The sequence below is a fragment of the Uloborus diversus genome, chromosome 3, assembly GCF_026930045.1.
Source record: "Uloborus diversus isolate 005 chromosome 3, Udiv.v.3.1, whole genome shotgun sequence".
NCBI classification, from domain to species: Eukaryota; Metazoa; Arthropoda; class Arachnida; order Araneae; family Uloboridae; genus Uloborus; species Uloborus diversus.
In genome coordinates, this window is record NC_072733.1 from 29,549,709 (window position 1) to 29,561,853 (window position 12,145).

Genomic DNA, 12,145 nt, shown 5'->3' on the forward strand with positions numbered 1-12,145 from the left:
AATAGTTTTCGATAATGTCGTAAGCACTCAAAACATATGTCTTGTCGACTATTCATTAATAGTATTTAAATTTTGAGTAAATGTATTTGATTTTCACGATTTTGAACATGTTGTGGCTTCCACCAACTCCAACAACAGAAAAATGACTGTCATCAGCATGACTACAAATGACTTCCGTGGTTTCCCTGCTAGGCAATCTCAGTGGAAACTGAAATCCATATGAAGACCGTACATAGTAGCCGGGGAGCTAAACGACAAAAATCAATGGAAAACTGCAAATTATGATAAGAAGATGCCACTTGGTAGGAATGTTGTTTATAACTATAAAATGAAATTAAAACCCAGAGGCACTTTCAAAAACCGTTTAAAACCAAGATGGCGGCGTTTTTCAAAATGGCTACCCATATTAGAGTTTTTTTAACCCATTACCCGCTGGTGTTGCGTTGACGCAACGGTTATAATAAATATCCATAGAAACTACACTAGAAATCTAATTTTTTTATCGATTGCTAATTTGAATTTAAGAATATTAGTAGAAATATGTTAAATAAAAAAATTGCTTTAAGTTTCTTTTTTTATGTACGATAAAAATTGTTTCTCTCAAATGGGTTTTTTTTTATTGACTAAATTTGTGATCCAGTTTTCTGTCAGAAAAAAATAAAAATAAAAAAAAGTTTTGGTTTAGATGTGAAATACTTTTAGTCAAGGTCACTTTTTATCAGAAGATTTCTCAAAGAAACTGCTTCTGCTGGGGAGGAGGGGGAAGTAAAAACTGGCGTTGCGTTGACGCAACGTCAGCGAAAAAGGTGTAGACTGACTGACTGTCTCAATTGCTTTAGGGTAGAACTATATTACATTTTTATTTTGCGCGTTTTGACTGTGGAAACTTTTTTTTCGTCTCTGCCTTTTGAAATGCCCATAACTAGATATCTAACTTTGGAAGAAGCATTGGAACAGATTTTCGAACAAAACTCAGATGATGATGATAGTGAAAATGAAGAAACAGATATTGTTGTTGTACCACCACAAATAACAGAAGCTTAGTGATGAAGAAGAAGGCAATGACAACATTTTAAATAATGATAATTAAGTTTTACCGGACGATACTGCAGGCGAAGTTGAAGTCCACGAAAAAAAAGTTCAATTGTTCCAAATCTCGTAGTAAAAAAACTAAAAAACGAAAAACAGAAGATTGGCGATGGACAAAACAGGAACCAACTGATAGGTATCAACCAAAAAATGAAGAACAGGTCCCCATTCAAGCTGTAAGACACACTCTAGAAGGTAAAGCTAGTGTTGATATTTTTAATCTTTTTTTTTTTTGATTCCGATGTTTTATCGCATCTTGTAGAACAAACAAATTTGTATGCCCAGCAAAAACGATGGAACGGCAACGCTGTTGTGACTATGGGTTCAACCTATGGTAAAATTGAGCCTGTCAAAAACGTTTCTCGCTATTCCAGAAACCAGAAGAAGAAGATTTCTGTTCCTCAACCTTGTATAATTGAGCAATACAACATGAAAATGGGGGGTGTTGATTTGTGTGACAATTTAGTTTCAAATTACAGAATTATAGAGTCCGAGGGAAAAAATGGTGGTGGCCAATATTCTCCAATTATATTGATGTTGCATTAACCAATGCTTGGAAACTTTCAAGACTATCGAAGGAAGAAAATAGAAAGTCAATATTGGATTTTAGGCGAGAGGTTGCACTTCATCTTTTACAGACCCCTTATGATAGTGACATGAAAAAGAAAAATCCAGCTACAGGACGGCCAAGCAAATTCAACTTACCAATGCCTGTATCTGGGGGACATTTTATCGTAAGGTCGACTGACAATAAAAGACTACGCTGAAAGAATTGCCACAGCCAAACTATTTATCGCTGCAATGTTTGTAAGGTTGCACTTCATCACGATTGCAGCGAAGCTTTTCATGTGTAACTATAAAAAATCGATGTTTCCTCAAAGTTTAAAAATTCTAAAATGCATTTATGTGCTTATTTTATATAAATTTCAGTTTCTTCTAAAGTGCTCGGCATGGTTAAGAACCATAACTAAGATTATAAAAATTTCCTGTGTACAAAAAGCATTGAAATTGCTGAAGAATTTCTGATAAAACTACTTAGCATTAATACTCCTTTTTCGCTGACGTTGCGTCAACGCAACACCCTATATTTGTAAAAATAAGTACATTTTTGTTCTTTTTTAAGCATATTACTATTATATAGGTTCAGAATGATAACTTTTATGATTTTTATCCAAAAACAATAACGATTTCGAGTTTCGGCGGTTAATGGGTTAATATATGTCGTGCAAAAGAGATTTTTGTATCGAATAATAGGTTTTTCAGGTCACAGATTTCATTTTGTACGTTGAAAATAAGCTAAATCTTCATTTTGGTTCTTTTTTTAACCCGGGAGAACTCGCATCGGGCCTCTCAGGCCCGGTCATTGCAAAACTACGCTGCCAAAAATCACCCTTTCAACGGAAATGAATGAGGTCCACAGTAGCTGCGTTCAAGGTGACCTACATACTGACAACATGCTTTTCAGGAATGTACATTTCCCCTTTTCCCCAGAAAATTCCGGTTCTGGCCTCAGATTCATTTCAGATTGTGAATGTAAAGGAAGAGGTTGTGAAATGCATCGCTATTTAAGCTACAAAGATGAAATGAAGAGGTTGCAGGCCTTGTTGGTTGAGGTTTCAACTGATGAGAACTCCCTTAATGAAGATGATGAAGAAGACGTTGACACAGAACAGTAAAGCGATCATCAGTAATGCTCAGAAGAAGATTTAGATTCATGTATCATAAAACTTTCTTAAACCTTACTTTTTAAAATATATTTTAGAGGTTGTTTATCTATTTATAATTCAGTGCTGAAAACACATTTTTTTTTTCTATTTTGCAAACTTAATTTACTGAAATAACCACTCCGGGCCTACGGAGCCCCCCGCGAGCGTTCGTGTGACGAAAAGTACCGCGAGTTCTCCCGGGTTAAGTATAATTTTATTACTTACAAAAGAGATTACGTGCTTTTCAAAGTACCAATGTAAAAATAGGAAAAATATTAAATGCAAATATGTACAAAAGTATTAGTACTACGTCTTTAGTCAAACAGTGCTTCATTCTTCGCATTAATTTTTGCATAATAGTGTGCAGGACAGACCAACACTTCTGCAGCTACACTTGTTCTTGCCGATTTTGCAGGTGCACTTTTTAAGCTCAGTGCATGAATCAGAAATATCCGGTAACTCAGACCATTTCAGCTGCCATCCAACCTTATTCACTTGGAGATGGTGCACATATGATATGTTTGTGAGCTTGTCCCTAAATGTGCCCAGTCTTGAAAGCGCTACGCAATACTTGTTGCTAACAAACTTTCAAGCGGCCTGTTTTTTTTTTTTTTTTTGTCATAAACCGTTTTTTCCTTGCATCATTTACAGTGTCGCCGTTTCTAGTGGAAAAGTACAGTAGTGCTACAATTTACCTTCCAAAAATGTCAAACATTTCGCTCGGTATAGAATTTTGAGGTTGTGAAATAAATAAAAAATGCCACAGTTTCTTCTTTAAATATCACCCTTGCCTTTCAAGTGGATTTTATGGACTTCCCAGTGAATCTAGGAATGCTGGCACAAAACCTATGAAGGCATGAAATCCTGGTAAAGCCTTTCTTTTCCTTTTCTTTTCCATAGCTTCATATATGGCAAGCACTGTAATGGATTTGCTGCTGATTCCTGTTCCAAAAGCAATCCAAAGTTTATCTAGACGTAATGTTGACAAGGAAAAAAAGTAAGATATTGCTAAGACTAAGACATCTGTATCAACAATGCACATGACAATCTTCCTGTAACCCTTTTCTACCATGTTTTGAAGATGCAGTATCATTCTTGAGACTGTTTCCTCTGGGCCAGGGCAAGTAACATCAATGAGGAAAGTTTTTGCAGTACTATTTCTTGTAATGTCGTCACCTATAGTCGTTAGAACCTGCACATTTTTTATGGTACTTACAGCTAAACGTACCTAACAGAGCAAAGAACCCTTATTTGTTATTTGAATTTCTTAAAAATCCTGGCCAATTTTTAGGTAAAGTACCGTGTGAAAGCACTTGTCTTCTTATTCCTGCTCCCCACTTCTCTCTAGTTTGACCTTTAATCGTTTCTGTAACATATATGCCCCAAATAAAATCAATTCTCTGGCCTTGGAAAGTCTCAATATCTTTACAAACGTAAAGTTTAAATATGTTTTCATAGTAATCAACAAATGTTTTAGAGGTTTGTGGCTTTAAATTACGCACGTCTGTTTTCAATCCATCTAAAAAGATCTTTATGATGCAGAGATTGAACTACCATCAGAGCTACATCGATCATTTATTTCGGGAGTTTAAGATAAGAAAATGTAATTGATTATTCTCAGCAATCAGTATTGACCAAGCACACCAACAAAATAATGCAATAGTAAAAGGAGATGGCGATGCAATGGGATTGACACAGGATCCATCAGCCCTTTGGCGTTGGATGGTTCCCAGAACACAAATAAGCCGAGAGATAATAGAAGAGTTTAAGTGTCATATTAAGCTAAAACATGAAGAAAATAGTCGACTCTATCTTGAGCAGTACCACTCATTTCAATTAAATATTTTACTAAGGTTTGAGCTCTTTATAGCACTTTGAAAGAACTTGGAAATCCATTTTTGAGAAAAAAAAAATGACCAGAACCTTATCGTAATCGGTAGCAGGATTATTGTGCACAGTGATGTCAATTCCTTTTTTATGTACATTTTTTTTTCATCTTTTGCTGCAGCTGAAAATACCATGGCTTTTAGTGTTTTTTTTTTTTTTTTTGCCCTCCCCCACCCTACTCCACTTATAAGCCTCAACCATCACCACTGCTGTTAGGTACGTTAGCTGTAAGTACCATAACAAATGTACAGGTTCTAACGACTTTCGATGAAGACATTAAAGGAAATAGTACTGCAAAAACTTCCCCCATTGATGTTACTTGCCCTGGCCCAGAAGAAACAAGCTCAAGAATGATAGTGCATCTTCAAGACATGGTAGAAAACCGTTTCAAGAATATTGTCGTATGCATTGTTGATGCAGATGTGTTAGTTTTTGCAATATCTTACTTTTTTTCCTTGTCAACATTAAGTCTGGATAAACATTGGATTGCTTTTGTAACAGGAAACAACAGCAAATGCATTACAGTTCATGCCATATATGAAGCTATTGGAAAAGAAAAGGAAAAGAAAAGCTTTACCCGGATTTCATGCCTTCATAGGTTTTGTGACAGCATTCCTAGCTTTACTGGGAAGTTCAAAAAATCAACTTGGAAGGCATGGATGTTATTCAAAGAAGCAACTGTGGCGTTTTTATTTATTTCGCAACCTGAAAGGTACGTAATAGTACTATTGTACTGTTCTACTAGTAATAGCGTAATTGTAAATGAAGCAAGGAAAGAGTTGAATAAGACAAAAAATCGGCAACTTGAAAGTTTGCCACCAACAAAGTATTGTGTAGTGCTTTCCAGGCTGAACACATTTTGGGACAAGCTCACAAACATATTATACGTGCACCATCTCCAAGTGAATAGGGTTGGATGGCAGCTGAAATGGTCAGAGTTACTGGAAATTTCTGATTCGTGCACTTAGTTCATTAAGTGCAGCTGCAAAATCTGCAAAAACAAGTGTAGCTGCAGAAGTGCTGGTCTGTCCTGAAAACTACTATGCAAAAATTAATGCAAAGAATGAAGCACTGTTTGACTAACGACATAGTATTAATATTTTGGTACATATTTGCATTTAATTTTTTTCTTATTTTTATATTAGTACTTTGAAAAGCACATAATCTCTTTTGTAAGTAATAAAATTATACTTAAAAAAAGAACCAAAATGAAGATTTAGCTTATTTTCAACGTACAAAATGAAATCTGTGACCTGAAAAACCTATAATTCGATACAAAAATTTCTTTTGTACGACATATATTAAAAAAAACTCTTATATGGGTAGCCATTTTGAAAAACGCCGCCATCTTGGATTTAAACGGTTTTTGAAAGTGCCTCTGGGTCTTAATTTCATTTTATAGTCATAAACAACATTCCTACCAAGTGGCATCTTCTTATCATAATTTGCAGTTTTCCATCGCTTAGCTCCCCAGCTATAGAGGACATTGTCGAAGTTGAGTTTAGACGAGGTTCCCGGAATCTCTTTTACAAAGTGGATCATGAAGATCATCAGTTCAAGGAATTTGATTTCCTAAAAAATAATTTTCAGCTGAAGACTTCTGTGTCTGTCCCCCCCCCCCCACCCCCTCTTCGTCCGCGACTTTGAGGAATTCCAATTAAGAACAAACATGACATTATTCAGAAGATTTAGTAGATGGGCAAAAACAAAAAATAAAAAAAATCTACTGAATTTTTTTTCTATTCAGTGTTTAAAATGGTAAAACACAAAAATGAGTTCGTTGTAGCAAGGACTGTTTAAATCAGCAAGTATGTCTGGTATCTGAGGAGGTACGTAAATGTATTTTGGATTAAATTTATGTCAAGTGGATGTAGGTCGATATCATATTTAAATTATGTCTTCTTTAATAATAAATTTATAAGCAATATATATATATAATTTTATTTTATACTGGCATAAAAAAATTGTGTAAAAAAATAAATTTTTATTTTATTTTTAAGTTAGATTTAATTTATTTATATTAAATTTGTATCAAGTGTATATACGGTATTTATTTTTTTTTAAAATAAAATATATTATTCACTTTGCAATAAATATACTTCGTATTAACATATCTACTCCGTATTATGTTGAATATGTAATTATTGGTCATTCAATAATACATTGTGCAGTTACTGCTGATTACCAGTCAAAACTGCATGAAAATTACTACTGCGAAGAGCATGTAAACGGCAGTATCAGCTTTAATTAAAATTTTCATTGCAAAATCAAAATGAAACAGGCTACCCAAAAAATATTTCGATGCAAACATATAGAATAGCCTAAAATCAAATTTCAATATTTTATTGATGTTTGTGGGAAATCAAAAACGCGTTTCTTCAAATATCTCAAAAACTCATTTTTGTAGATACTGCCGTTTACCTGCACATGGCAGTATACTGCCGCGTTTTGTGTAAAATTTGCTCCAGACGTACATGTTCCTGACCTCAACTCGAGATATAGTGCAATATTTTCACTGAAATTAAGATTTATTATTCAGGAATTTTTTTTTAGAACTAAAGTATTTATATAAAAAGTAGCCGAAAACTTTGTACTGCATAGTGAATAAAATATGACAACGTATATAAAGTACAAATTGAGAATGAAAAAGGTTAAAAATTTTTAAGGTTTTTATTCAAACAAACACAAATCAGTACTTAATAAAAAGTTAACCAGTTTATGTAAAGTTTCTTCTAATCTTATAACTTATAACTTACCAAAAGTTAATGTTAATGCTGTCGTCAATCTTTCAGATGTTTCCTTAAATTCTGTTCAAGTTAATGCTTTAAAATTCAATAGTAATTTTGCGGCTCCATCTAAACCGTCGTTTCCTCTTTTAATTGCTCCGGTCGAAAAGGCCTTGAAATTTAGTACTTTAACTTCCACACAGAAGGATTCAATCCGTCATCTCATTTCTAACAACATCAACTTCAATTCACAGTTCTATAACAACAAGCTATATAATGTAACTCGTACCGTAAGAGATTTATGTGCTAACTCTGATTTAGTCATTACAAACGCTGATAAGGGGGTCAAATTGTTGTTCTAAACAAGAAAGATTATATCAACAAATGCAATAACTTAATTTTAGACGGGCCATATGAAAAAATCAAACAAGATCCTTGTGGTAAAGAATTAAAAACTATCAGTAACGCCATTAAGTCATCTCCGTTGATTCCAGATTTTCACAAAAAACGCTTGATTCCTTCTGTTGCACAATGTTCCAGATTCTACGCTTTGCCTAAAGTGCATAAACCACTCATTCCTCTGCGTCCCATTGTTTCTAACATTGGTAGTGCTTCTTATAAATTGGCCGCATTTTTAGTTTCCGTTTTTTCACCTCTTCTTTCCAGCAACTGTTTTACTGTTCGGAACTCTCTTGACTTTGTTCGCAAACTTCGAATTTTTCAGTTAAATAACCATAGAATGGCCTCTTTTGATGTGAAATCACTCTTCACTAACGTGCCTGTTGAAGGTGCGTTAGACTGCCTTAAAATGAGATTAACTGAACATCACTTTTCCTACTTTGAGATCAATGAATTGTGCAATTTAACACGTTCTTGCTTAAAACTAAACACGTTTGTTTTCGACGGTAATTTTTTCCGGATGACTGAAGGTCTTGCTATGGGCAACCCTTTGAGTCCAATTCTAAGTGATTTGTACATGCACAATTTTGAACTTAAATTATTTAAAATTATACAATTTTATTTTTACGTCAGGTACGTTGACGACATTTTTGTGCTTTTGGACTCGTCTGTCAGTGACCTTGATAACCTTTTATCCATCCTAAATACTATTGACCCACATATTCAATTTACGGTTGAATTGTAATCTGGTAATCATCTTTCTTTTCTTGATGTGTCCATCACTCGTCATGACAATACGTTTACAACTACTGTTTTCCGTAAACCCTTTGCTGTTTCTCTCCCCCCCCCCCCCACAAGTTATCCGTTCATCCTCCTAAACAAAAATTGGCTGCTTTTAGATCTTTTATTTACCGTGCTTTAGCCATTTGTTCAAATTCCAATTTACTTTCATCAGAACTGAATTACCTACGAAGTATTGCGGTGGATCGGGGATTCACATCAAATATTATTGATACCATTTATAAGAAGCTATGTAGCTCAACTAACAAAAATCAAACACTTGCTCCTGTGAACTATTCGAGTTCCGTTGTCTTACCCTTTTTTCCTAAAATCAGTCTACAAATTGCCAAAATCTTAAAAAAGTTTCATTTTTCCGTCACTTTTTCTCCTGTTAATAAATTAAAATTTTCACAGCTTAAACACCCTGTTCACAACCTTGACAAATGGGGCAGTTACAGTGTTTCCTGCCAGTGCAAATTGGCCTACATTGGGCAGACTCGACGATCCCTCAAATTCCGGATAAAAGAACACGAAAATTACGTCAAAAAACAGGATCTCAAACGCTCCTCTATTGCTCAACATTGTTGGTCCTGCGGTCATAATTTTATTTTTTCTTCCGCCAAAGTTATTCACGAGTGTTCGTCCATTCATGATTTATATTTTTGGGAGTCATATTACATATGGAAAAATGCTAATTTATGTCTAGCACTCCCCCTTTTCCTAATGTTTGGAAGTTTGTTATTTGATTTATTTTTTATCCGTGACGTTTTCTCTTGAGTGCAACTGTCCTCTGGAGTTCTGACGTAACCTTGACGTCATCGTTTCCGGTACTGCTCTCATATCTTTTACAACTCGTCTCTCATTCCATTGTTCGCCTCGACTGTGTTTTAGTCGAGTGAACCTGTCTTCGTTTTTAATGCACTGATGATGGCACTTGTATTTTAGAGTGCCGAAACAGCTGTTTGCTGGTTTTTTTTAACCTTTTTCCATTCTCAATTTGTACTTTATATGCGTTGTCATATTTTATTCACTAAAGTATTTATATTTTTATAAACTCTGAAACTAAGTTGAGGTGTCACCTATCAAATGGGTGTCACCCGGGAGGGGAGGAGGAGATCACCCCCTCTCAAGAAAAGTTTTTTGATTAAGCAAAAGAGTTTTTTTGTTTTTCTCTCAAGTTACAGCTTTAAAAAACTGAAAGCACAGGGTTAGATCAACATCTATTTGTTAAACATTACAGGGGAGCATATTAATTCTTTTCTTTTTTTTTTTAAATGGGATTTTTAAGTAATCTCACTTTTAAAATCGTAACTATTGGATAATTTGATTTTCAAATTGAATTTTTAACTTGCACGCATTTTAGGTTTGCAATAAAATACAACGCGAAAATTTCACAAAAAGGAATTAATATTTCATTATCTGCTTAGGGGTTTTTCCTCTTCCCATGAGGGGTGAGGATTTGAAATAAATAAATAAATAAATAAAAAAGTCGGAGTCGGACGTTTCAAAATCTAGGAGTCGGAGTCGATCATTTTTCTTCCGACTCCGCAGCCCTGTTAGAAGCAAAGAAATGTAAATGGACTTTTTAAAGTTTCGCGAAAAACGCTAAATTTTTAATTTTGCCACGAACATCCCTTTGTCTCTCACTGCAAAAATATTAGAGTTTATATTCATATATATATATATATATATATACACTTTGAGCAATCACGATTGCTTATTGTCCTCACTTGACCGTCTTTGGCGTCTGGTTCCTTTTTCAGCTTGGACCAGCAGCACCACCGCCCACCGTCCTCTGCAGGCGCGGCTCCTCCGGTCCCGAGCTATCTGCTCTCCTGGTCGGAGGCGTCCATGTCCTGCAAACACTCACACGTATACACACAAACGACTTCACACACATACACTCACACACTCACACATATACACACAAACGACTTCACACACATACACTCACACACGCCTACGTGCATACACACAGGTCTACGCACACACCCAAGCCTACACACACACACACACATAACTATGCACACGTATCCGCCCAGGAGGAGGTGCAGGAGCCGTTTCTAGAAACAATAACTCCAATTAGTAGAGTCCTGTCGCAGTTCGGGATTGCGAAAAACATAATTTGAATTCAAAATTTCAGAATTCAAGTCAATTTTCTTTTCTTTTTCTTTTTTCAGATCGAAGAATACTTTAGCCAGCTGCCGAGATATGTGGTTCCACGGCTAGGTACTTCAGGGGAAAAATACAGAGACCGGCAGTTGATTTTGCAGTTGCCTAAACAAGACTTGGCTGCCGCCTATTGTAAATTCTTGGAAAAAGATTTCATGAAATGCTTCGAAGATTTCGTTAACACTCGAAATGAGATTGCCCTCGACATCGGATACGTTCGGGATCACTGCGAAAACAGCACGGTAAGTGGATAAAATTTATTTAGTTATAATTTCACATATTGAGTATTATCTTTCTTCTAGTTTCTGAAAATATCATACTACTTTAGACTATGCTCTTTGGATGTTATTCCTTCATAGAAAGAATTCGACATATCTGGTTTCATTAGAACATGAAATCGTTGAAGTTTACAGAACAAAATTATTACAGAAACTGACAAAAAAAGGGGGGGGAGTAGTAGGGTTGGTTGGGGGAAGTGGTTCAGCCACCTAAAATTGAAATATGGATAAAGTTTTCAAACTTTTTTCATCATGTTAAACTTCATCACAGTGATTGGTTTTGCACATATTTGGGATTCGTGTAAATTTTTTTAGGTCATAGCACTCAGTCAATCGGGGAAAAAAAAATTGCAAGTTCAAGCAATATTTTTCAAAAAAGTGTTTCCTGGTTAGTTTTTATTATTTTTTTATGATAGTTAATTTTTCACGTATAGTTTAACTTAAAGTTCATACAGCAACAGAATTTTTGTAATAAGTGTTATTAATAAGTGTTTATGGGGGGGGGGGGGAGTTTCACCTACCCCGTACATTTTTGCTATACTGGGTAAGTGGGTCCCCCTATAATAATGGGAATTTCAAAATCAAAAGCAACTCTGATTAAATATTTGCATTGGTGAAATACAAGACAACTATGATGACTTAGTAGGAATTGATAGTTCAGCTGCAAAAAACTGCTAAAGCTGATGATTTTGTATTTGTGAAACATAACATGAAAGAAAATCATTAAGATTTAAGTAGGTTTAATGTTGGAAGTTGATGATACAAATTAAAATATACTGTTGAATTTTTCAAGAACACATAGAAATAGTGACTGTTTATTGGCATAGTGCAGATGATGTTGGAATAATTATTGAGGATGAAGCGATACTGGTTATTCTTTACGCCTCATATCAGGTTTTAGCTGTCATATTTGTTGTAACCCAGGGGTTTCCAAACTTTTTAGATTCACGGCACACTTTGACGAATAAGAATTTTGTCATGGCACCCTATTCTATCGGTTATATACACATATGTTGATGCCATGGACATCTTGTGGCACCTGTCTCCTCCTCTTACGGCACCCAATTTGGGAACTTGTGATATCGTATTAATTATTATTCTCTTATTT

General features: G+C 35.0%; 1 protein-coding gene and 1 long non-coding RNA gene across 2 annotated transcripts in view; one reads left to right on the top strand and one right to left on the bottom strand.

The window, feature by feature from the left end:
* LOC129218601 (uncharacterized) overlaps positions 1–12,145 on the bottom strand; it is a 406,807-nt gene that overhangs the window by 307,476 nt on the left and 87,186 nt on the right. The window lies entirely within an intron of this gene.
* The window catches only part of LOC129218600 (prickle planar cell polarity protein 3-A-like), a 430,827-nt gene that overhangs the window by 251,486 nt on the left and 167,196 nt on the right, over positions 1–12,145 (top strand). Inside the window, exon 4 of the mRNA XM_054852918.1 lies at positions 10,768–11,001. Coding sequence (XP_054708893.1) covers positions 10,768–11,001 — 234 coding nt within the window. The remainder of the gene's footprint in view (positions 1–10,767; positions 11,002–12,145) is intronic.